The sequence below is a fragment of the Dryas octopetala genome, chromosome 7 (assembly GCF_963921425.1).
Source record: "Dryas octopetala chromosome 7, drDryOcto1.1, whole genome shotgun sequence".
Classification (NCBI taxonomy): domain Eukaryota; kingdom Viridiplantae; phylum Streptophyta; class Magnoliopsida; order Rosales; family Rosaceae; genus Dryas; species Dryas octopetala.
This window is the reverse complement of record NC_141372.1, coordinates 4425100-4449913: the sequence shown is the minus strand read 5'-3', so window position 1 is coordinate 4449913 and position 24814 is coordinate 4425100. Positions and strand designations below refer to the sequence as shown.

General features: G+C 38.0%; 3 protein-coding genes and 1 pseudogene across 4 annotated transcripts; 1 reads left to right on the top strand and 3 right to left on the bottom strand.

Annotated features, from left to right (window-relative positions):
* Window positions 1–3376: 3376 nt before the first annotated feature.
* On the top strand, window positions 3377–13111 carry FRA1 (P-loop containing nucleoside triphosphate hydrolases superfamily protein). Of its 2 annotated transcripts, none has more exons than XM_086249917.1 (26): window positions 3377–3731; window positions 4456–4602; window positions 4688–4837; window positions 5485–5738; window positions 5924–6111; window positions 6196–6320; window positions 6586–6622; window positions 6820–6911; window positions 7030–7140; window positions 7337–7450; window positions 7531–7624; window positions 7830–7942; window positions 8040–8138; window positions 8263–8373; window positions 8493–8609; window positions 8706–8786; window positions 8960–9031; window positions 9506–9599; window positions 9861–9922; window positions 10011–10108; window positions 10188–10286; window positions 10509–10730; window positions 11584–11746; window positions 11860–12030; window positions 12115–12431; window positions 12518–13111. In XM_086249917.1, the coding sequence occupies exons 1-25, from the start codon at window positions 3615–3617 to the stop codon at window positions 12325–12327; spliced, it is 3144 nt and encodes a 1047-aa protein (XP_086106043.1). In that variant the 5' UTR covers window positions 3377–3614; the 3' UTR covers window positions 12328–12431; window positions 12518–13111. The 2 variants fall into 2 exon arrangements, with proteins under 2 accessions (XP_086106043.1, XP_086106042.1); XM_086249916.1 differs by having other exon boundaries at window positions 7827–7942.
* Window positions 13112–13829: 718 nt separating this feature from the next.
* Window positions 13830–16048, bottom strand: LOC147278737 (uncharacterized). The gene is made up of 2 exons (XM_086251902.1): window positions 15810–16048; window positions 13830–14682 (listed from the first exon to the last, which is right to left on the bottom strand). Exons 1-2 carry the CDS (start codon window positions 15975–15977, stop codon window positions 14311–14313), a joined length of 540 nt encoding a protein of 179 aa, XP_086108028.1. The 5' UTR covers window positions 15978–16048; the 3' UTR covers window positions 13830–14310.
* Window positions 16049–17480: 1432 nt separating this feature from the next.
* Window positions 17481–20429, bottom strand: LOC147278736 (Leucine-rich repeat protein kinase family protein). Its single transcript, XM_086249453.1, has 2 exons — window positions 18813–20429; window positions 17481–18078 (listed from the first exon to the last, which is right to left on the bottom strand). Exons 1-2 carry the CDS (start codon window positions 20185–20187, stop codon window positions 17504–17506), a joined length of 1950 nt encoding a protein of 649 aa, XP_086105579.1. The 5' UTR covers window positions 20188–20429; the 3' UTR covers window positions 17481–17503.
* A 2458-nt stretch (window positions 20430–22887) lies between these two features.
* Window positions 22888–24600, bottom strand: LOC147278735 (uncharacterized protein At4g06744 pseudogene; annotated as a pseudogene).
* Window positions 24601–24814: the final 214 nt, after the last annotated feature.

Genomic DNA, 24814 nt, shown 5'->3' with positions numbered 1-24814 from the left:
AAACAATTGGTGTGTGGACTGTGGAGCAGCTTGCTTAACTTGCAGTCTACCACTTCAAGAAAAGTGTTGTGTGGAGCAGCTTTCTTAATATAAATGAATACCTCAGCTTCTCATAGTGTATGCTGAGAGTGTGTGTGTGTGTGAGTGAGGGGTAGTGTTCTTGTTGTATTTGAATCACACGTTGAGTCAAGATAAGAATTAACTTAATGAATTATTTAAATTAAAAAAAGTGACCCACCGGGTTCAAGTATAAGATATTATCGTTTTTCTTAAATAAATAAAATCTAAAACGTAATTGCGTTTGTTATTGGAAAACACCACTTTATGTCTAATTTACATGTGTTAAGTATGTCGTGTTTGACAAAAGAACATTTCCTCTAATACTAGTTCAAATGTATAACATGTGTGTATATGTTAGTAATCTGGTAATTTACAAGATATTTGTCCACATTCAGTCATGTAGTACACTCATTTGTGTCCAAACTTTGCTACCAACTTCCCACAAAAATGGAAACATGACATTATATCTCAGGCTTATTCTCAGCTTTGGCCCACCCAAAAACAAAAGTTTGGCACGCTCCAGGACATGGTGGAACCATGGATTCTGAGTAGTATAATCTACTAGCTGACTGCCTTTTCTACACTACTTAGTTTATCTATGGATACCAAATATGGTTCACCTTGATTTAAACAATACAAGTATCACCATCTAGGCATCTACCAATTAAATTCAAATGCAGGACTTCAATTACTCCCACTTTCGATGTCATTGATGGTCCTTCCTCATCTACTTGTAAGTGTGTAATAGTTCTTTGAACCCTCCCTCAAGAATTAATTAACAATGCAACCACCACGAGGGTTCTGCCTAATCAATATTATTAATTAGTAGGGTTGGGCTGCTAAAGCTGCCCAATCACAGGACAGGGCCGGCAGGCTAGTTGAGGCATACCAAGGGAATAATAAGTGAGATCAAGCTCAAACTTCTCCACGCTTTAGTTTTCTAAGCAAACAAATACGGAAATTTAATATTTAGGTGGAAGAGTTTGGATTCAGTTGGGTTTATATTTCTTCATTATTTCCAATTTAAATGGCAAAATTCAGAGTTTCACATTATGATTTGGTGGTAAGCACCCAACATAGTTTGACAAAAAGGTCTTTTTTTTTTAGCTCAAAACAACACCTCCAAAAACAAAATGGCCCCAAGGTGAAAAGGAATTCGAAGCTAGCCAACTTTTAATAAACCGATCGTTTGCCCAAGGGAGCCGAAACAAACAAACTATGCAAATTTAGATTTGTACATGATTTGTCGCTTAGTAATTGCTTAGGGGGATAGGGGACTAAAACAAACACTACTTGCATATTTTAAAACAGACACTACCAAAACACAAAGTTGATGTTTATAACTTGAGGTTTTTTTAATTTTTTTTAAAATAATATGTAGACTTTTTAAATATTCAACACTTTAAATGAGTTATTTTATTATGAAGCTTTCAAAGTGAACTCATTTATCATTAACTGAAAAAAATTGTACACAACTTAAAATTTAGATTAATTAAGTTAAAACCAACTAACTATTCCTTTAGTGATGTTTTTTTATACAATATTAAAGAGATCTCAAATTCAAATTATTCCTCCCCATTTGTTTGCAGCAAGTTTTGGATTATATGAAATCTAGTTTTTTCAATTATAAGTGTATGAAATCGTATTAAAGAGTCAAAAAGAAAGGGTGAAATAACATTATTATAAAAGAAAATGTAAAGTACTAAAATTTGACATGAAAAAAAGACAGTATGAGCTGGTTTTTGAGACTTAAGAAGTGACACCGAAGCATGAATGATCCTTAAAGTAGCAAACTACAAAGATGAGTTTTTATTAAGTGCCACAGAATTGTGTAAAACGTGGGACCCATGAGAGTGGTCTGACCGAGCGAGTGGTTGTTGGGTCCAGCAAGGTTATGGACACTAAAAGGCCATGTGAGGTGGGCGACCACCAGCTGGCTATGTCTAATTTCTGTGGGACTGTTTTTCCGTCCACTCGCTTTACTGCTCCGGTCCTCCCTATAATGTCTCCCTACTGCCTACTCTCACTTTTACACTACTAGCGCCCCCATTTCTCTCCGCGCACCTGCCTTGTTGCCCATTTGCCCAACTCTAATTTTAAGTTTTGAGTCATCTTCACACCTCCCCTACAATCAATAGGGTAGAAACGTAATTTCACTCAAAACATCACAACTCCTTATATATCAAGAATTATGTTTTTAAGAAACAATTATAATTTGACATGTTGTAAGTTAAACAATTATATCAAGAATTATGTTTTTAAGAAACAACTCCACTACTTAACTTACATGACAAAAATTTTATTGATCGTTCGGTAGTTCCTACTGTAGTATTTTTTTTGAAGGCTCGCCACATGCAAATGTACTTTGTATATGCATGATCTGCATCTTAAAAACTGCATATACAAGCTCAAAATCTTCTAAAAAATGCATATACAACTCCAAATGCTCAAAAAAAATTGCAGATGTAGTGTATCTGCATCTTCCGAGCCCTTAACAAAATGCCGAGCACTCTACAACTTTATTAAAATATATTTTCTTATAGGGTAATGTTGTTACAAACACTTTCCATCCAAAAACACATGTAACACATACTAAAATAGAGATATAGTGCTTTATTTGTTTATGCATGAATCCATTCAAAAATTTCTTAATGGAACTCATATTGTAAAGAATATAACATAACTTAATTACAAAGTAATGTTACATATGCTAAAACAAATTCTACAATTTTGGATCATAACTAATATGGTAATCCTTTATTTGTTCATATTTGGAACTTGTTTATTTTATTCAAATAATTTATATACTAAGTTTGATATATCGCATTATTCTTGATGTTTAATTGTTTATAAATTCATTCACTTCAGTAGTGAATAAAAAATCTTCATAATTTTGGGTGATTATTCGGATTTCAATACGACTCCACGTCATGTCGCTTTTCCTTACCAAATTCCCGCCCCAAAAACGGTACCGTAAACATCATAACAATCACCAAGAGGAAAATCCAAGAAAGGGCAAGGGATGTAATAATGTCGACATAGAAGGGGTAAGGTGGACAACTCACAACTGGACAGGTCCCCACAGTAACCGGTATACGGGAGGAGGGTGAGACGTGAGAGACCGTTGTGAAAGGAGAAGGGGCAGTTTGGGAAAGAGTGGCATAAAAGTTTCGGAAACGCAACCGTGTGGGCGGGTGTGTAGTGAAGCGCAAGGAAAATGATAGTGGTTGTTGTCCTTGCAGTTACCCGCTCATTCCCCCAACTACCCTTCACTTTCTAACTATTTTTACTTTCTCTCTCTCTCTCTAAACTCCAACAACACAAACACACTGTCTGAAACCAAATGAGCTGAGAGCTGAGCTGAGCTACTCTCTCTCTTTTTCTTTCATTCATTCATTCTTTTCTGTAGTTGCCGTATCGCTTTCCTGTCCCAAATTCACCCAAATTCTCAGACAATGAGAACGGTCTGATCTCTCTCTAATGTAATCAATTCCTCGGAAATTTTCTTTCGTTCTCTCGCTGTCTTCTCCTTTAGCTAGCTCTCTCTGGCTGCCATGGAAGCAGGAGAGGATTGTTCTGTGAAAGTTGCGGTCCACATCCGACCGCTCATTGGAGACGAGAAGCTTCAAGGTTGTAAAGATTGCGTCACTGTGGTCCCCGGAAAGCCTCAGGTACTCACTCTCCAATTTGTCTTGCTTCGCTCTCTCTCTCTCTCTCAACTCTCTCTTTCTCCTTGGTCATTCTAGTGCATTTTCTTAGCTGAGCTCTCAGAGTAACTGAGAAAGAGGAATCAAAGTGTTGGGAGATCTAGATCCAAATATGCTCTCTGCTTCAGTGGAGGCAGAGGAGTAGTGCATGCTTCAATTCGCAATTCGATTTTGGAACGGAAGTCAGATTTTTATGACATTAAATTCGTGTAATTTGTTTGTTTGGTTCCATAATTGTGTATAATTATATAATATTAATTAGTTGATATGGGGAGCTGGTGACTACATTTCCTTTTATGTAGTTCCAATCCCGGTAACTTATCCAATAAAATTAAACTTTCTTTGGCAGTTTTGCTAATATTTGGCGTTGAATTTACGCCATGGATTTTGAATGGGGACGTATATATATTTTTTCTAACTATTATTTAAAAAAGGAAACTGTTTTCTTTTCTTGGTGCCATCTCCCATCTGGTATCTGAATTATGTGTTGCTCGGCACATTCGTTGGTACTCTAACAAACCATGTATATCGATTGTGCATCGGGACTTCTACGTTTACATAAAGTCTTAAGTTTCTTAATTACACACATCAGCAATGCTGACAGTGTGCTACGGACTACATTTGGATGTAAACGAACATGCACAATTATGTTTAATGGGACTTCATGCTGGTTGTGACAACGGTGCAGGTACAAATTGGCACGCATTCTTTTACTTTCGATCATGTCTATGGGAGTACTGGTTCCCCTTCATCCACAATGTTTGATGAATGTGTTGCTCAGCTGGTTGATGTTTTGTTCCAAGGATACAATGCAACTGTCCTAGCTTATGGTCAGGTAGTTATATTTCCCATGGAGAGCTGAGATTGCAAGCCTTACAGTTTTGCTGTCTCTTGTTGCTAACATTTTCGTTATATTGCAGACGGGTTCTGGGAAAACATATACCATGGGCACTGGTTTCAGAGATGGTGTCCAAACAGGAATAATTCCTCAAGTTATGAATGTATTATTCAGCAAAATTGAGACTTTGAAGCATCAAACCGAATTCCAGTTGCATGTATCTTTTATTGAGGTTTGTCATAGTGTTTTGTTCTTTATTTTGTTGTAACATATTAGAAGTTTCATCGTTCATGCTTTGTGGTGTCAGTATACTATTTTAGCCTATAGGTATTCCTTATCAATGAATACCTGAAACATAATTGTGGGCTTGTATGTTGCATCAAGGTTTGTGATGCAGCCTGCCACACCATGATTGTAGCAAGTTATATGAACATCTGAATTTTGGGTGCATAATATTGTTGTCATTTGTCAACTAATTTTTATTTGTACGGCAAACTCATATGTGATTAACAGTGCCCTCACATGATTAAATTTAGGTTTTTCTGGTATTCCTCATAGACATACACTTAAATTTTTTTTGTCTTATGAGTCAGGTTCCAATGTCCTCTCCTCACACAGATGCATAGGCACAGAGGCACACACATAGCAGCTAGTTCAGGATTCTAAAGAAAAGTTGAGAAAACATTTTATGTAGATTTTACCAATGACCATTCTAATGGCCTATATCAAATTCCAATGACCATCTTTGCTTATACTGATTTCACTTTGTTTAACAATGTGTACTACAGCACTTCTGTGGTACAATCTTCTGATAGCTACTATTTGTTATATACCTGAGTTGCATGATTGAATATCTAACTAAAGGATTTTGATGTAAAGATTCTAAAAGAAGAAGTACGAGACTTGCTGGACCCCAATTGTCTGAGCAAACCAGAAGGTGCAAATGGGCATGCAGGGAAAGTAACGGTCCCTGGAAAACCACCAATACAAATTCGAGAATCATCAAATGGTGTTATTACACTGGCAGGATCTACTGAAGTTAGCGTTAGTACACTAAAACAAATGGCTTCTTGCCTAGAACAAGGATCTTTGAGCAGGGCAACGGGGAGTACAAACATGAATAATCAGTCAAGGTAAATTATGCACAGGCTTTGAGCTCAGTTTTGCTATTTAATATACTGCAATAAGAAATAACTTTTCTGTATTTTTAATTTGTTTGGTTATCTTCTTTTTGAGATTCAATTGTCTACGAAGATGTGTTCTGCAGTTAGTGCCACTGGGCTTAATGACTTGGTTGTTTTTCCGCTTATGTCTACAGTCGTTCACATGCCATCTTCACCATCACATTAGAGCAAATGCATAAGCTCAACCCAGCATGTTCTGGCAACAATGGCCTTAATGAGAGTATAAACGAAGAATATTTATGCGCTAAGTTGCATTTAGTAGATCTTGCTGGGTCTGAGCGAGCCAAGAGGACAGGCTCTGATGGTTTGCGTTTTAAGGAAGGTAGATATCATTGTTGATCACCTTTTGTAGCTAAGTGCATTTCTATTATACGTTTTCATGTGGATTTTATTTTCTTTCATACAGGAGTTCATATTAATAAAGGTCTTCTTGCACTTGGAAATGTTATCAGTGCCCTCGGTGATGAGAAGAAGCGCAAAGAAGGTGCTCATGTTCCTTATCGAGATAGTAAACTTACACGGCTTTTGCAGGTTTTATTCCATCCAAAAATTAATAAAACCTTGTGTTGTAAGGGATAAGTTGTGAATTTCCTTTATGTAAAAAAGTGGTAAAGACCATCTGACAAATGTCGTCAACCAAGTTATGTGAATATTGCTCGGCAAGGTTTTCCTTTTAATTGTGGTATTAATGTCTATTGCAGCTCCTATGAACCTCTCTGATTTCTTTTAATTTGGGGTGGGGGTTAATACTAAGAGTATAATTTTAAGTTTACACTAAATTTAATGGTTTTTCCAGGACTCGCTTGGTGGTAACAGCCGAACTGTTATGATAGGTAACTTTGTTTATCTTTTTCCCCTATCAAACAATTTGATACTTGCTCATAGGCAGCTTATGATGTTGTTTATGGCATGGCATGAAGCAGCTATCTTGTTCTTAAAAGTCACCTGATTGCAATTTTACTTCTATCCCTGCACGTCTGCCTATTGCATGATATGGAAATTTTTATCATATTTTTCATTGTGCGTACAGCCTGCATCAGTCCTGCTGATATCAATGCTGAGGAAACCCTGAACACTTTAAAGTATGCAAATCGCGCTCGCAATATCCAAAATAAGCCTATTGTAAGTTGTTCAAAATAAATACTTATTCATGGTTTTCTTTCGCAGTTTTTGCCATTGTTGATACAGATTTCTTGTCTTTGTAATGGTGCCAATTATGTAGCTTTTCTGATTTATACAGGTTAATAGAGATCCCATGTCCAATGAGATGCTGAAGATGCGCCAACAACTGGAGTATTTGCAAGCTGAACTTTGTGCTCGTGGAGGAGGATCTTCTTCTGATGAAATACAGGTATTACTTACATATCTGATTTCTTCCATGAAGGGTCAGAATTACCCCTGCTGTATAGCCACTATGGATCCATTGAAAATGAAGAAACCAAATGATAAAACTGTGATAATTTTGATTACTAGAATATATTCAATTATTATTTCTTTAATATTTAGGCATGCATATTTTATTCTAAGTGATTTTATTAATTCTGTAGGTTCTTAAGGAAAGGATTGCTTGGCTTGAAGCTGCTAATGAGGATCTTTGTCGGGAGCTTCATGAATACCGTAGTAAATGTACCGTTGGAGAGCAATGTGAAAGAGATGCTCACGTATGTGTTACACACTCTTGTAGAGATTCACACGATTCTTTTATCTTATTTCTTTTCCAGTCTAAAACTTCATTTTTCAGGATGGTAGTACCTGCGCTGCAAAGAGCGATGGCCTTAAAAGGGGTTTGCAAAGTATAGAATCAGCTGACTATCAAATGAGTGAAGCAATTACAGGTATCACTTATCTCTGGTTTAGGACTTCCTCAACAACATTTTCTCTTTCAATTAAATCAACTGCAACTATGTAAATTTTGTTATTGTTGTTGTATTGTGCACGCAACCACCTATAATCCATGCGCACTGGTAGTGTTGGGGGAGTTCACATAGCTTTCTTTACTTCAAACCATTTTAACTAGGGCGTGATTGCCTATTTTAGCAGGTGATTCCAAGGAAATTGATGAAGAAGTAGCTAAAGAGTGGGAGCACAACCTTCTGCAAAATACTATGGACAAAGAGTTGCATGAACTTAATAAACGTCTACAACAGAAAGAGGTATGTATATGTGTGTGTATATTGTTTTGTGTTAAATGAAAACCAATTAATGTCATCTTGTGTATTATGTGTAACCTTGCATTTGTTGTTTGTGCAGTCGGAGATGAAATTTATTGAAGGGTCTGACCCTGTGGCACTCAAGCAGCACTTTGGAAAGAAAATCATGGAACTTGAAGATGAGAAAAGATCTGTGCAGGTTAACTAAAGCCTTTGAGCCTTTTTCCTCATTAAAAAAAATATAAAGCCTTTGAATTTTGATGATCGTATCTTGAGAGCACTGATATTCACTTGTTCAGTCGCTTACTTGTTTCATACTGCAGCAAGAGAGGGACCGGTTGTTGGATGAAGTCGAAAATCTTGCTGCTAGTGATGGACAAGCACAGAAATTGCAAGATGTTCATTCCCAGAAGTTGAAGGCACTTGAGGCACAGGTGACCAATTTTTTTTTTGGCCCAACCATATTTTTTCTGCTAGAAAGCGTTTTCTCTATGGATAAGCAGGGGACTTCCTTTAAATACAAATGTGTCATCTTTACAATGTTTACAACCAGATTCTGGATCTTAAGAAGAAACAAGAGAGCCAGGTTCAACTTTTGAAGCAAAAACAAAAAAGTGATGAAGCAGCAAAGCGACTGCAAGATGAAATTCAGTCTATAAAGGCACAAAAGGTTTTGACTCATCACTATGTTAAACTATCTTTGTGGTTTTTATCCTAATATTTTCTCTCTATCCACTGCTATAATTTAAATTTTTTAAACTCCTAGGTCCAATTGCAACAAAGGATAAAACAAGAAGCAGAACAATTTCGGCAGTGGAAAGCCTCTCGAGAGAAGGAATTGCTGCAGGTATTTCCTTTCTTCATTTTTTTCCCTTTTCCTGTGAACTTTTGAAGTCATATGGAAGTTCACAAAGTCTGAAACTCCTGCCATTGTTTCATGTCATTTTACATACAAATAGATGAATTTAGTGTAATGGCTATTAATTCATGCTCCCTATGGTTTTAATTCTGCAATTATAGTTACGGAAAGAGGGCAGGAGAAATGAATATGAAAGGCATAAGTTGCAAGCTTTAAACCAGCGCCAGAAAATGGTAAGTATATCTCAGTTGGTAATTTACTTAATTGTCTAGCCAAGTGCATTCAATAAAGAATTCAATGCTAAGTTTGGCAAGCAACGGACTTTCTGATTATAAACTTTTCATATGCCCAACCGACAAGTTAATTTCCCTTATTAAGATGAAATCTAATTTTGGAAAATTATCTGAATTGCTGCCTGTTACTTTCATCAAGTTATGGATGTTTCTTTTTAACAGTAGTATATTGAAGAGTTTTCAAGATACACTGGCCATTTTCTATAGGACATTCCTGGAGTTGTGGTACTTATTCTGTGGAGTTGATTTACTCTGCTTGATATATCTTAATGCTACCTTACTGGGGCTAACTTTAACTTTTTAGTATTAACATAATGCTGAGGGTATAGTAAACTAGGGACAAAATTCACAAGCATCATGGTATGGAACATAAAATTGAGGCAGCTGACCATTGAATACAATCCTTTCTTTCAGGTTCTTCAAAGAAAGACCGAAGAGGCTGCAATGGCTACCAAGAGGCTAAAAGAATTGCTAGAAGCTCGTAAATCTTCTGCTCGTGATAACTCAGGTATGTGTTTTTCAATCCGACAATATATAAGGGTTTAAGGCTGCGGTTCTGGGCACCGTTTGCTATCAATAAATGCATTGATTCTCTCTTATGAGGTATTGAAGGATTTAAATTTACCTTTATTAGAGCATATGCAATCACCGAGTATCAAAATTACCTCTTATGGGAGGAAATGTCCTCTTTACAAAAGATATAGGGTGTTCACACCATGGGCCTTCCCCTGTAACATTTAAACCTTCTGATTGTGTAAACTTTTTCCAGTTGTTACCAATGGAAATGGGACTAACGGAAATGGGACCAATGGAAATGGGACATATGGACAGGTACTGCTATTTGCTTCCTCTTCTTGCCATATGTTTTGTGTTCTTCCCTTTGGATTTTGAATCCTTCTAATTCAAGTTGTGTCACCAGAGCAATGAGAAATCCTTACAACGCTGGCTTGATCATGAGCTTGAAGTCATGGTGAATGTGCATGAAGTTCGTCATGAATATGAGAAACAAAGTCAAGTGTATGTATGAGTTTATGTTCATTCAATACTGAATTGGATATAGTATTGGAGATTTTATTAATTAAGCTGTAATATCCAGACGAGCTGCACTGGCAGAAGAGTTGGCCATGCTGAAGCAATTAGACGAATTTGCTTCAAAGGGCCTTAGTCCTCCAAGAGGAAAGAATGGCTATGCCAGGTATGTTTTGTGTTAAAACACTTACTTTTACATCCTTCTGTCTTCTTCCCCATTTTATAGTTTGGAATTTGATGGAAAGGTTAGCATGACATGGATGGAATAGTAGATCTTAAATCTCTCTTTCTTAGAATGTCAAGGGTTGGGCCAGGAGGGTTAAGTTGGAATAGTAGAACTTAAATCTCTCTCTGTGTGGTGGTTTATTGCTGTGTTTTGTTTGTTCAGAGCGTCCTCCATGTCACCAAATGCAAGAATGGCCAGAATATCTTCACTTGAGAACATGCTTAGCATATCATCAAACTCACTTGTGGCAATGGCATCACAACTTTCAGAGGCAGAAGAACGGGAACGTGCCTTTACTAACCGTGGACGTTGGAACCAATTGCGCTCAATGGCAGATGCAAAGAACTTGCTTCAATATATGTTCAATTCTGTTGCAGATGCAAGGTGTTTTTTTGATCTAGTGTTCTAAATTATGTTATTTTATTTTATCTTTTTGTTTATTGAATTTTATAATAGTTGATGCAATATGAATATCAATGTAGTAGCCTGACATCATTCAACCTTTATTTCTTTTAATTCATGATAAACTAGAAAAAAGGATTAGAAATTCCAATAAATGAGGAGTAAGAAATTCTGCAACTTATTATGACATTCCCTTTTCTAGTAAAAAAAGAAAAATGATACACTGGTTGAGTAGATGAGCAATGGGAAGGAAATCTATGAAATACAGTGGGAGTGAATCCTGTGAAATACACAAGTGAAAAAGTTTACTGGAGTTCACTTAGATATTCGCACATGGACTAGGCAATCACGGTGATGGAAAGAGCAGTTTCCCATAGAAATCAGGTATTGAATTCCATGATATGTTTGCAGTGGTTCCTAGGACCCATTAGCATGTAATTGGTAAAGATGACCTGGGCAGCATATGGAACTGGACTTAGAACTTAGAAGGGTACACCACAGTAGATTATGAATACATCAGTTCTTCATGCTTATACCTGCCCAATGCCTCTCTGTTGGAGACCAGAAAGTATTAATTTCTGATACATAACAATTACATGGTGAACAAAAAGATTGCTTCCTTGTCAATGCACATAAACCATGGAACACTGGAACAGCTAACACTGCTCAATTGGTCAAATAAATTGATCATGCTGTCATCTTTAACGATACTTTATAAATTCACAAATTAGTTGATCTTAGAGTAAGTTAAATAATTTCTTGCAAATTATCATGATCAGTAAAATCTGATTTCTGTAGTTAAAATTCCAAGCATTATTTCACATGTTATTGACAGGTGTCAAGTATGGGAGAAGGAAATGGAAATCAGGGAAATGAAAGAACATCTCAAAGAACTCGTAGGTTTGTTGCGGCAGAGTGAAATACGAAGAAAGGAAGTTGAGAAAGAACTTAAATTGAGAGAGCAAACTGTTGCAACTGCATTGGCAACATCAGCCTCGGTGAGAATATTAGTCACCGTTTTCTTTGTTTTATAGAAATTGATGTTTTCATTGTTTTCTTAACCTTGGCTCAGGTATGCTAAGGATTGTTTTTATATCTTATAATTCTGTAGGCTGGCCATGATCAGGGGAACTCACCCAAATCACTGAAACACTTTTCTGATGACACGAATGGTCCCTTGTCCCCAATCTCTGTGCCGGCACAAAAACAGCTCAAATATACAGCAGGCATTGCTAACGGCTCAGTCAGAGAATCGACAGCTTTCATAGATCCAACACGAAAGGTCAAGTTCCCTTTCCTTTCAATTATAGATTTGGGACTTGTTTTCAATGTTCAGCTAATAAAGTGGGATTTGCTGTTAGTGCAGATGGTACCCATCGGGCAGTTGCCAACAAAAAAATTAGCAGCTCTAGGACAGGCTGGGAAGCTATGGAGGTGGAAGAGGAGTCATCACCAGTGGCTGGTACAATTCAAATGGAAGTGGCAGAAGCCTTGGAGACTCTCAGAATGGATTAGGCACAGTGATGAAACAATCATGAAGGCCAAACCTCGCTTACAAGCTCGGTCAGGTGTGATGTGATGTGGTGTTCTGCAGTCACCAGCCTATTGTTGCCCAAATTTCATCTTTAACCTATAAGTATCATCCCAACGCATGGCATGGGGAAACAGAGAATCAAATGCCAGGTACTATAAAATTGTAAATTGAGAATCAAATGCAGGTATTATAAAATTGTTGCCCATATTTCATCTTTGACCTTTCAAATATGCAGTGTGCTAGAAGTAGCTGTTGAGGATCTTTGCTAGTATCGTGGATGAGTTGGTTTTGGAAAGCATAGGTTTGTAATTGAAAATTTTCCAATGGTTACTGCACTCGGAGCATCTTGTAAAGCTGTGTCGATGCTGCCGAGAATATTCTGTGTAGCTACAAGAAGACACCAATGTGGTGATAGTGCAAGAAGACTGCAAGTGGTGACATGAGAAATCGAGCAGTCCGATGTTACAGTACATTAATGTTTATAACTACACAACATGAGAAGAAATCCTTCACAAGTCAGAAATATGTATAGAAGGTTTTCTCCGTCATTTGTCTTTTTCTTTTTAAAAATTGTAATTTTTTCGCCAAGCTGTTAGAATGTTTATTGTGTGTAAGCACAACATTCCACACCACGTAGCATTTTCTGTTGCATCGAAGTTTTTGATAAAAGGGTGATTCTTTTGTAGATTTTTTTGTTGTATTCCTTGTGTAATGTAAGCATTATCATTCTATTGTAAGAGATTACTTCTTGTATGCCTAATCTGTAATAAACAAAGGAAAATATGAGTTAATTACACTTATACCTCATGAGGTTTATCGTTTTTTCACATATATTCCTAGGGTTTCAAAAATTACACATATACTCCTAAGGTTTTAAAACTATTACATATAATCCCTTACAAGAGAAAAAAATAAATAAATAAAAAAGAAAATATTTGTATTAAAGTTGGACCTTACACCTTAAGTAATCTTATTAGGTCATTTCACCCTTTAGCATGCTTTTTTACATAATTTCTCATCATTTTTCGTCTCACTATAGGAGGTTATATGCAACAATCTCAGCTATTGTAAGGATTTACTTCTTGTATGCCTAATCTATAATAAAAAAAAGGAAAATATGAGTTAATTACACTTACACATCTTAAGGTTTATCGTCTTTTCACATATACCCCCGGGGTTTCAAAAATTACACATACACTCTCTGAGGTTTCAAAACTATTACATATAACCCCTTATAAGAGAAAAAAATAAATAAACAAAAAAAAAATATTTGTATTGAGGTTGGATCTTACACCTTGAGTAATCTTATTAGGCCATTTCACCTTTTAGCATGCATTTTTACATAATTTCTCATCATTTTTCGTCTCACTACAGGAGGTTATATGCAACAGTTTTGAAACCTTAAGAGATGTATGTGTGATTATTAAAACTTAATGGGGTGTATGTGTGATTATTGAAACCTGTGAAAAAACGATAAACTTCAGAGAGTGTAAGTGTAATTAACTCGAAAAATATTGAATCAAACTTGAAGCTACTTTGCCATTTTCTTACTCTTGTTTTCTTTTCAAATCTATATTCTTTCCTTGTAAGATATATGAATAATTATTTGATACAGAGCCCTGAGCCATCCGTAGCGCCATGAGAACACACCATTTATTATCATTGTTTGTCAGGGTCGACTTACAAAAATAAACACACAAGTTTCCAACATCATCTACCCAATATACCAATAACTCTTTTCTTGTGAAAACTTTTATTACTACAGGTTTTACAAGATAATAAACTAATCATACAAGGGAAAAAAATTTATCAACATACTCCAATTCAACTGATACATGATCTCGACATCCTAAACCAAATATTCAATGTTCTGCTTGCTGAGAGTCAACATCTAATAAAGTGACCATTAGAGCAGCTGGAATCAAGAGCAACTAGTCCATGCTCACAGAAGTTGAACAATGGTACTTAATCATGCACTGAGAGGAGCATTGCACAAGTAGGCTTATATCCATCCCATACATGTGCACATCAAATTTGGCAACACCAGTATGCATAATGCTCATCTTTGCGATGATTGCTAACAAGACCTCCACACTGTAAACAAATGAAACTACTTCCATCTGAAAAGGCATCCATCACAATCTGTGTCCTGCCAGTTTCCGCCAGTATGGAAGCTCCTTGAGCATCAGGTCCAAGTCCAACTGATGGGCCACTCATGTTATCAGCTGACGGTTCAGTTATTGAGGGATGGGCTTCAGCGATGGCACACTCAGCAAACAAGGAAGCTAGCTGATCAACAGCAGACCTTTCTTGCAATCTACTTCTGTACAGCTCACGAGCACGATGTAAGGACTGAAATACAGCCTCATCCCCACCTCTGCTTCTCATAGCCATAACAACCTGTTTCATACACTAAATTAGTATGTACTGAAGGTTCTCCGTGCACAAACTTCTCTTGAATCTTAAGGTTTCCAACAGCATACATACGTCATCCCTTCGAAGCAGCTCAATGCTTTAACAAGTGTGCAGGAGTGTCTCCATGCATAGACACACAACAGAGGTACCAAAGGATAACATCTAGACAGGGCTTCACTAGACCAAACCTCACAGCAAGATCAGATGAATAAGCAAACAATAAACACTGAATCACTCTAAAACTAACCTTGAAACCTAACGAAAAGTAACTTCTGACCGTTGTTTTTCATTTTATAAGAAATCATAAGAATTGTGAATACAAAGTCCATTATATCCTCCTCCACATTCTTTAGCCAAGTGATATTCTAGCTAAAGTCTTTTACCCTTCCTTGCCAATTTGCCGATTTTACCTTCTAAGAAGCTCCATCTCCCAGTCAATAATTAGTCCAAAATTCCTCTAAGATGCTCGGTGCTCCCCCAGGTCACAACCCCAAATGCCATAACTATCCTAGTGTCCAACACTACCATTTTTGCCAATAGTCCCAGTGGTTAGGCACTGGGAGTAGAAAGTAATATAATTATTCTCTTTAACCATCTAACTTTTTAAGTGGCCAAAAAAACCATCTAACTTTTTAAGGCAATCACTTGTACTGAGCTTTAAAAATCATATATATGGTAATATCATAGTTAACATACCCCACTTTTGCTCCAATTTACTATTACTACTATTAGAACTAGTAATGTTTTTTTCTACACATACAGAAATGATTCCAATCAATTTTTCTGAAGAAAAGAAAAACAACAAAGTGATACATCTCTGATTCCCAGGAGGAGAAAAAAGCAGTAGCGTCAACAACTAGTCACTCTCATTTCAAAAGAAAGATGGCCAAAATGAATTGTTAGCAAAACAGTACAAACCCTAAATTTTTTTTTCTCAAAAAAAAGAAAGAAAGTATAGTATAATAATTTATGATGCTAAAAATCGAACCCAGAAAATTAAAATTCAATCAATGCCATTCAATTTGTATGGACAATACGAACCAAAATGAACAAAATCGGAGTTAAAGGTAATAAAAGATACAAGTAAAAAAATTGATGATGTTAGAAATTACCGCTTGGAGGGCCTGGGAAGGCTTGCCTTGAGTGAGGAGCTGGCGAGCCAATGTGAGCAAGTCCCTTACGACGTCGCTTTGGGCAGTGTTGGACGATGGCAGCTCCTGCTGCCCGGTGGCCGCCGCCGTGGTCTCCATCTCCATCACCTCCGTGTCCGTACGGTCCATGTTGGCATTCTCTATTCTCTTCGTACGCCGATTTCAGATTTCTTCTTTATGTATTTTGGTTATGAGCTTTTGTTTTGATTTTGATAAAAGAAAGCTAGACGATTCTAGCAAATTCTCTCTCACAGAGTCACAGATGTTTGTTGTTATGGGCTTTCTTTTCGGCCTGTTTATTTTCTTGGGCCTCTTTCCTTGGGCCCATAAGTTCAGCACACATTTTTCAACAACCATTTTAATAGGAAGAAGATCAGTAAAATCAATATTTGTATACTGTATGTAGTATGTAGTATGTACAGTGTGCACACCTACCTTCTATTAACTTTAATGGCTTTTTATGACTGAGTTAATTACACTTACACTCCCTGAGGTTTATCGGCTTTTCACATACACCCCCTGGGGTTTCAATAATTACACATACACCCCCTGAGATTTTAAAACTGTTGCATATAACCCCCTACAAGAAAAATAAATAAATAAATAAAAAAGAAAATATTTGTATTCAGGTTGGACCTTATACCTTAAATAATCTTATTAGGCTATTTAATCCTTTGGCATGCTTTTTTGTATAATTTTTCATCATTTTCGTCTCACTATAGGGGATTATATGTAACAGTTTTAAAACCTTAGGGGGTGTATGTGTAATTATTGAAACCCCAAAGAGTGTATGTGAAAAGCCGATAAACCTCAGCAGGTGTAAGTGTAATTAACTCTTTCATGACTCCATCAATTGAATTTGCTGCTTCTACATCACACTGCTGACTGCCCTTTATCATTTTGCCTTATAAATCACGACAAGTCGTATCTCCTTCACTTAGGAAATTAAAGTTCTAAATATGGGAAGCAATTATATCTTCAATCTAACTTCCCTGCAGCCTCCTAAATGTGGGTCAAGATTAGTTAAAGTTAAAAGCAGTGCTTATCATGTTGAAAGTTATGATGGTTCCCTAGTTTTTACTTGTTTCAATCATATATATTACCAATATGAAGTTATGAATATGTAACATCACACACCCACAATAGTCTTACCCGCAAACATCAACAACAATGAGCTAAAAAAGAAAAAGAAAAAAAACAAATATACTGAATACATATCAACAGTATTGGGTTGGCACCAAAGTTTGCTCTTACAAAACAATTGGTATGCTACATTGTGTCATTCTGAAGAATAAGTTATTATTTGAAGATTTTGTGTCAATAGCATTTAGAGCACAGCTTGATTCATAATCGACTACTTATATAGTTCTAGCTTTAGCTTGCTCAAGCTGACAAATAGATAAAATGAGAGAATATATGGTCCTCACCAAACTGACCATATATAAAACAGCAACCAGCAATCATCCACCAAAGTAAATGGGCAACAGAAACACCTGCATCCACAGTGCACACTGCATGATAGGTAATGAACACAAATAAATGTGGCAGAGAAGTAGTAACAATTAATATTGCATTAATTCGTTTTCATATATTAATTAATAATTCCTTTTCTATCAAATAAATACACCTACTTTAGTACAAAAGTGACTAGCTACCTAGAGGGTCTCTTTAATCTCCTGTAACATCTTCAACACTTGCCACATAGTGGGCCTCTGCTCAAGCGAAGTTGAACTACAAGCCATGGCCACCTCAACCAGCATTCCCATCCTATCACTATCTTCACCATCATCTTCCCTCGTGGACTTGACCCATTCCATCATATCATTGGGCGCCAAATGCAAGTGCTGCGATGGAGGCTTCCCTGTGAGAAGCTCCACCAACAAAATCCCAAATGCATACACGTCCGACTTACAACTTGGCTGGTACTGTTGGTCTTCATCATCATCTGTATTTGATGATGAATTGATCATGCGACTTGTGATTTCGGGAGCTTTGTATGCAGCAGAATCTGGGTCCTCCTCAGATGGCGGCGAAGTGGTGGCGAGAACGGAGAGGCAGTAATCGGTGAGACAGGCCTCGAAGTCGGGGCCGAGTAGGACGTTGGAGGACTTGAGATTGCCATGGACAAGCCTCCATGCTTGGTGGATGTAGGAGAGGCCTTGTGCTACATCCTCTGCTATTTTTAAGCATGATGTCCAGTGCAGCGGCTTGGCCCTTGCTGATTTTGAGCCTGCACACATTTCAGCGTAGCATGTTATTAATTAGGGACTTAATTTTAATAGTAGCAATTTTTGAGATTTGGGGTCCTAAGTTGGAATAACCTTTCCAAACCAATCAGAAAAAGAAACAAAGAAAACCTAAACCCTAAACCCTAAAGCTACTTGCTACTTTGCTAGTAAAGGACTACTATTCCCATACGTACAGTGGATGGCTTAAACAAAAGAACAATAGGCCAATCAGATCAGAATGAAATTAAACAGTCAAGTTTTGTTTTCATATGGAAAAATAGACAAAGGTTAAGCAAGTAACGTGACCTTGCACGAAAAGAAAAAAGAGTAATGTGACTAGGGCTCACAAGCCAACAATATGGTCTATATATAAAAAAGTAGCTTAGACTATGATTCTATGACTATTTTATTATCATGTCAAATTCCCAACGTCGTTTTAAATAATCACAGGCAAGATTCTCGGTGTTGGGAAAACAACCACATCTAGTCATCTAGTCATCTAGTCCCATCCATCATGTCCTAATAATCCAATTCTAATGATAACCCCAAAAAGAAAATGAAATCAACTCTTACGTGTCTAGTTCTTATTGGCTTACCTAAAATTCAAATCATCAAACTTTTATGGTCAAAGTGAGTGAACCCAGCGAGTCAAAACCCAACTCACCCAGTGATGATACTGATTACCGGAAGCAAATGAAAGTACGAGGACGAAGAAGTGGAAGCGGAGGAAGCATACCGTGAATGAGAGAGAAGAGGCTGCCATTGGGCTGGTAATCATAAATGAGGAGCCTCTCTTCCTTGGCCTGAAAATAAGCTCTGAGCGGAACCAGGTTCGGGTGTCTGAGTCCACCCACCGATTCCATGTGCCTCTCGAACACCTCCCGACTGGTCCCAGCCAGCTTCCCAGCATCAAGCCTCTTGACGCTGACGATCAGACGGTTGTCCAGCACCGCCTTGTACGTGGCCCCGATGGTTCCTCTCCCCAGTAGCTCTGCCGAGGCCCTCATCAGCTGGTCCAGCGAGTAAAGCTGCGCCTCGCCTGCACAGAACAACAAGCTCCCGCTTTTCACAACTTGAATCCCTTGTACCCTCTTCACCTTCTTCTCCAACTCCTCTTGCTCTATTTGCACCGCCGCCGCCGCCGCCTGTGCAGCCGCCACGTCATCCGAAGCTTGAGACATTGTGCGTTTCTGGGTTTTCTGTTTCTTCTTCACGGCCATTGCGAAGCAGAGAAGCGAGCAGATTAAGACGAAGACCCCGGAAGAGAACCCGATGATGACTAGAGTTCTTTTGCGCTTTTTTTGACACGGCTGAGTCAACTCAACGCCGCCGAGCTGTGCGCTGAGTGCCCGAGTAGGCGGCGGAGCTTGGTCGGATTCTTGGGACGGAGTGGGACCGAAAAATGGTGCGCTTGGGTGGCATTCTTTGTGAATAATCTCGCCGCAGAGACCTGGGTTCCACGAGAAGGACGATGGTCCGAAGCGTAGCAGAGTGGGCGTGACGGGAACCGCTCCGGTGAGGTTGTTTCCGGAGACATTGAAGGTTTGGAGGGAGGACTGGTTGAGAGGCGGGACGGGTCCGGTAAAGTGGTTCCAGTCGAGGCGGAGATAGTAGAGGCGGTCTAGAGCGGTTATCCAGAGCGGCAGTGGTCCGGTGAAGTTGTTGTAGGAGAAGTCCAGGGTTCGAATGCGGTGGAGGGATGAGAGTGAAGGCGGAAGAGAAGAAGTGAAGGAGTTGTGGTCGAGAAAGAGGGTCTTGAGGTTGAGGAGTCCGGAGAGATTGGGGATGGGTCCGGTGAGGGAGTTGTTCTGCAAGCTGAGGACCCGAAGCTGATCGAGTCGGGTCAGGGTGTCGGGTGCGAAAATGCCGCCGAGATCTAGGTCTTGGATGACAAGGCGGACCACTTTTGAGTGCGAGCATTCGACTCCTGGCCAGTGACAGAAGCGGAGGGTGGCGTTGGAAGAGAAGGGAACGGCGTCGTTTAAGTCTGCTTTGGTTTTGAATGCGACAAGGGATTCAGCATCTGAGACTGAGGGTGTAGAACTAGTAACCGAGAAGGCGCAGAGTGAGAGCAGAAGAAACAGGTGCCATTGCCAATATTTCTTCAGCATTGTTGAAGAAATGGAACCTCTCACCTCTCACACAGGAGTTTTGGTTTCTGGTTTTTACTTCGAAAAAAAGTATAGGGGCACCTGACAAAAGCATGTAAGAGCTGAGGAGCTGCTACAGCTACAGCTGTCGGACTGCAGACCTCAGAATCACGTGAACAAGCTAAGCTCCCAATCCCAGGGGGTAAAACTAAAACAGGTTTTCGAGTGCAACGTGGAGCACTATAGGTTCAATGTACATAAGGTACAACATAATTCCTGTATGGGACCGCACAACTTAATTTCTCTCTACCCAATAATATGTACTCATAAGTCATAACTCAAAAAATAGCATTATACGAGTATTATCCATTGAGGGATGATCCTGTCAGATCATTAAGGCTGACTTGTGTTCATGCTTTAGAGAGAATATTCTTACTTTTCTTAAAGTAAAAACAACCTTACTTCTTCAACTTTTCTCACTATTCGATATAAATTTATATGCATTCACATAATTAAATAAAAAATAAGTAAAATGAACATCAATCATTTCAATACTAAAATAAATTTTCCATTAAGAACGCAATTCAATCTATCCAACAAAAAAATTGACTACTCATGTGAGGCAAGGTCTCTATCATCAATTTTATTTTTTCTGGTAAAACAATAGACATTATAAAGAAAAGAACAAGAGTATCTGATACGGTCAAACAAGAAAATGAAACACTATGCAAAAAGTGTAGATCGAACATGCAATGAGACAATGGTTTTAATTCTCTCATGAATTTTCAAACAATTCCATGTGAGCTTACAGTTCTGTGAATTGGAATGTAATGGCTAATGACGTCGCTATATAAAATGATTGAAGGTCTTCTAAATCGAATGGGTAGTTGGGGTTTACAATATGTAGAAGAAACAAATGCCAAAATTTTCAATTTTTAATCCAAAGAAAGAAGACTCGAAGTTTGAACACATCCATTGAAAAAATACAGAAGAAACACACTCTTCGTATTCTGCACACGAAAATGTGTAGACATTGCAATGAAACGACCCTAAGCAGGCCCAAACATATTCACATAGATAGGAGTTGGATGGCTGGATCCATGTCAGCCTAGCATAAAACGACCAAAACTTTGGGCCTCAAAAAACATGTGTCAGAGATAAGTCTTGTTGGGTTGGGTGACTTGGGTCTACTCTCCCACCCAAAGTTAAGGACTACAGTCCTTCCTGACAAAAAAAAAGGTAAGGATGGGGAGTGTAATTTTGTATTATGGCTAGAAAAGTATAAACCCTTATACTTTTCTATTCCCTGAACCTTTATTGTGACTTGGGTCTACTCTACCCTAAACCCTAAACCTTTATTCCAGGTTAGAAAAGTATAATTTTGTATTATGACTTATAAGGGTCTTGGGCTATTTTTTCTATAACCAATTAGTTTTGAAATGGATGCCTAAATTCTTTAATGGTATTAGAGCATGTTCATTCACGTGTGTTAGGCCAAATGGTCACATGTGTTCCATGTCACCTCATATGAGTATAAGTTGTCCACGTATTTGGCTTAAGTGACGCCACAAGTGCAGGGCGTGTGAGAATGTGAAGTATTATTCTACATTTGAAAAATATAACCTTGCATTATACCTTATAAGGGTCTTAGATTACTCTTTCCAATTAGTTTTGAGATAAATGTCTATATTCCTTCACCTACCTTCTCATTTATCATCCACAATTTCTCATCTCATAAAATATTATCCACTGCACAAAATAATAATTAAAAAAAAAAACACAATTCCGTTACCGGGAGTCGAACCCGGATATAACAATCCAACTATAGTTTGCTACAACGGATGTTGGTGGTTTTTGGATGGAATGTGAAAAATTATATAACTTAAATCCGGAACTTTTGCATCTTGTATCTTTCCAAGCAAAGAGAACAAAAATTATAAATCTGCCCTGGGAGTTGGGATAAATTAAGAGAAAGAGAGTCTCTTAGCCTTAAGCACCTTATATATATACATAAGCTTCAAGTTATAAGCTGGAGGTTTGGTGGTTAGATGGGGCATTAACTTGTGTGCCAATGTGCTCTCTTGACTCTTCATTTTAATTATTGGCATGAAAACGAAAAGGTAGTAGACTAGTAGTACATTGGTCACAGGCCACCTCCACGTTTTCCACTTGTTTTACAACAATTATGCGAGAAAGAAGTTTCCACTTGCTATATGCAGCTCTCCATTAACAAATACATAGTACTTGAAACAATACTTGGCCAAGTGGCCAATGAAAGCTGTCTCATATTTAATAACAATTTTCTGTTTTGATAGGCCAATTCTTTGAAATTAAGTAGACCACAGAAGGAGATGGAGATGTAATGCGCTCATTGAATCGTCTGCCTCAACTAGGGGACATGTCTTACCTACCAGCACTTGGCTCAGGAAAGAGGGTGTCCCCAGAAAGTGACATTGTTGTGCCTTTGCAGCTTCTGGGACTGCAGCAGAGCAAGGCACTCTGTTCCGTCCCTGTTAGGACAAATTTTGGGACCATACTTTTTCAAAAAGTACCTTTTCTTTTTTTGCATTTATGATTCTCCATTATAGATATTCCACTTAATAAATTATCTGAATTAACATTGTAACAATATAACATACTATCTACTAAGAAAAAAACTTCCGAAAGTTCAAAACCTAGTACTAATTTGGATGAATTATACTTAACTTTCTTTTGCTTGCAAAAGGTGCATTTCTCCGTTAGACTATGCTCACTGAATATTTCATATTTTCAGTTGTTAATTCACAACACACCATATTTTAACTGCATGAAAAAAGTGAAAAGTCTTTTATGACTATATCAAGGAAACATCTCGTTTGCATATGAGATGTAACATGCATCTTACATTGCATTCGGTAAAAGAATCAATGACAGACCATGCATACAACTTCTATGAAAATTCCATATTACAAATAAAAACAAAAAAATTCAAACCCTTGCCTTGGAGATGAACAAATTAAGGAGATGAAGGTGAAGGAGCCACTTGAGGAAATAAAGAAGCAGACGAACCAAAATAAGGAAACACACAGGGAATGCAAGTATAAGACCACAAGTAGGGACATAACCTCGGATGTGCAAAGAAATCTGCACATTCTTCCACTGATCTTTGGAAAGGGAGATCCAGAATGCAGTTGTTCCTAACATCAAGCACTCCTCTCTCAATCAAGCTTCTACAAATTGGACCAACTTGTATGAAGTAATTATCTGACAATGACAAGTTTGCCAAATTCTCAAGCTCACAGACCACCTCTGGCACTATGCCAGACAGTAAATTACCAGCAAAATTGAGCTGCTCAACCTTCTCTAGGCAAGCCAAGGAGAATGGTAAAGGACCAGTCAACTGGTTGTTGCTAGCATCAAACACTATGGCCTCTTTTAGTAACCCAATTTCATAAGGCAAACAACCTGTTAACTGGTTATTTAGGAGTAACACTTCAGTCAGAGAAGACAGAGCTTTGGCAATGTCTCTTGGAATTGGGCCTATGAACTTGTTGTTGGCTAGGGTGAGGAGGAGAATATGAGAGCTGCCTAGATTATCAGGCAGCTTTTGCATAAAATTGTTGTTGTTGATGAGGAGGGCATCAAGGTTTTGAGTGAAAATTTGGGGTGGAACTGACCCAGTGAAAAAATTGAACCTTATGTCCAAGAAATTGAGGCCATCCAAGCCAAGAAAAGCAGCAGGAAATGGACCAGAGAATTGGTTGTTGCTTATATCAAGTTCATAGAGATAGGGGAGCTTGGCAATGTTGGCAGAGATGGTGCCACCAAAATTGTTGGAATTTGCATGGAATAGAGCAATATCAGGGAGTTGATCAAGAAACCCATCAAGAGTAGGAGCAGTGAGTTGAAACCCATTGAAGTCAATAGAGGCAAGGGCTGTTGCAGAGCTGTTGTATGGAGGGTTGTCACAGTAGAAGCCTCTGTAGCTGCATATATCTGAGCCTACCCAAGTTTTGGTGATGTCCAGAGGATCTGAGGTGATGATGGACTTGAATTTTTGGACAATTGGGTAAACTACTGCAAGCCTTTGATCTGCAAATACAAGTTTTTGTGTTTGAGGCAAAGCTGGGGCTGCTTGTGGGGTTATTTGCTGTGAACATTGGAGTGTACTGGTTGTGGGACATTTCTTTTTCTGGCTTCTGCCTCCGCTATCTCTTCTATGGCTTCCACCAAGAACGAATTCAGGTGCTTCTTTGTTGGTGTAGTGTGCTACAGAGTTGGCAATGAGACAGGTTAAGAGGATGAAGAAGGTTGAAACTACAGCTTTGGAGGGAGTAGTGCTTCTCATTCTTTCCTCAGCTAAACTATATTTGCTTCTTTTTCAGAGGCTTTCTAGTGCAAAAAGGTGGCAAAGAAGAGCAAATACAAGAAGAAGACTTCTAAACTTATAATTTAGCATAATGTTCTTATAATCAAATTATTGGGAAAGAGTGAAAGTTTGTTGGATGATTGGGTTAAGATGTAAAACTCATTAGTTGTCTGTGCAGCACTAATACAACAAAACATGTGAGATATTTACTTTTATAATGTGGGTCTCTCATGTTTTCTCAACCTCTTTTTTGGACATTGTGGATCAAGCCCAAAAACCAAAACTTACTTAAAACTAATG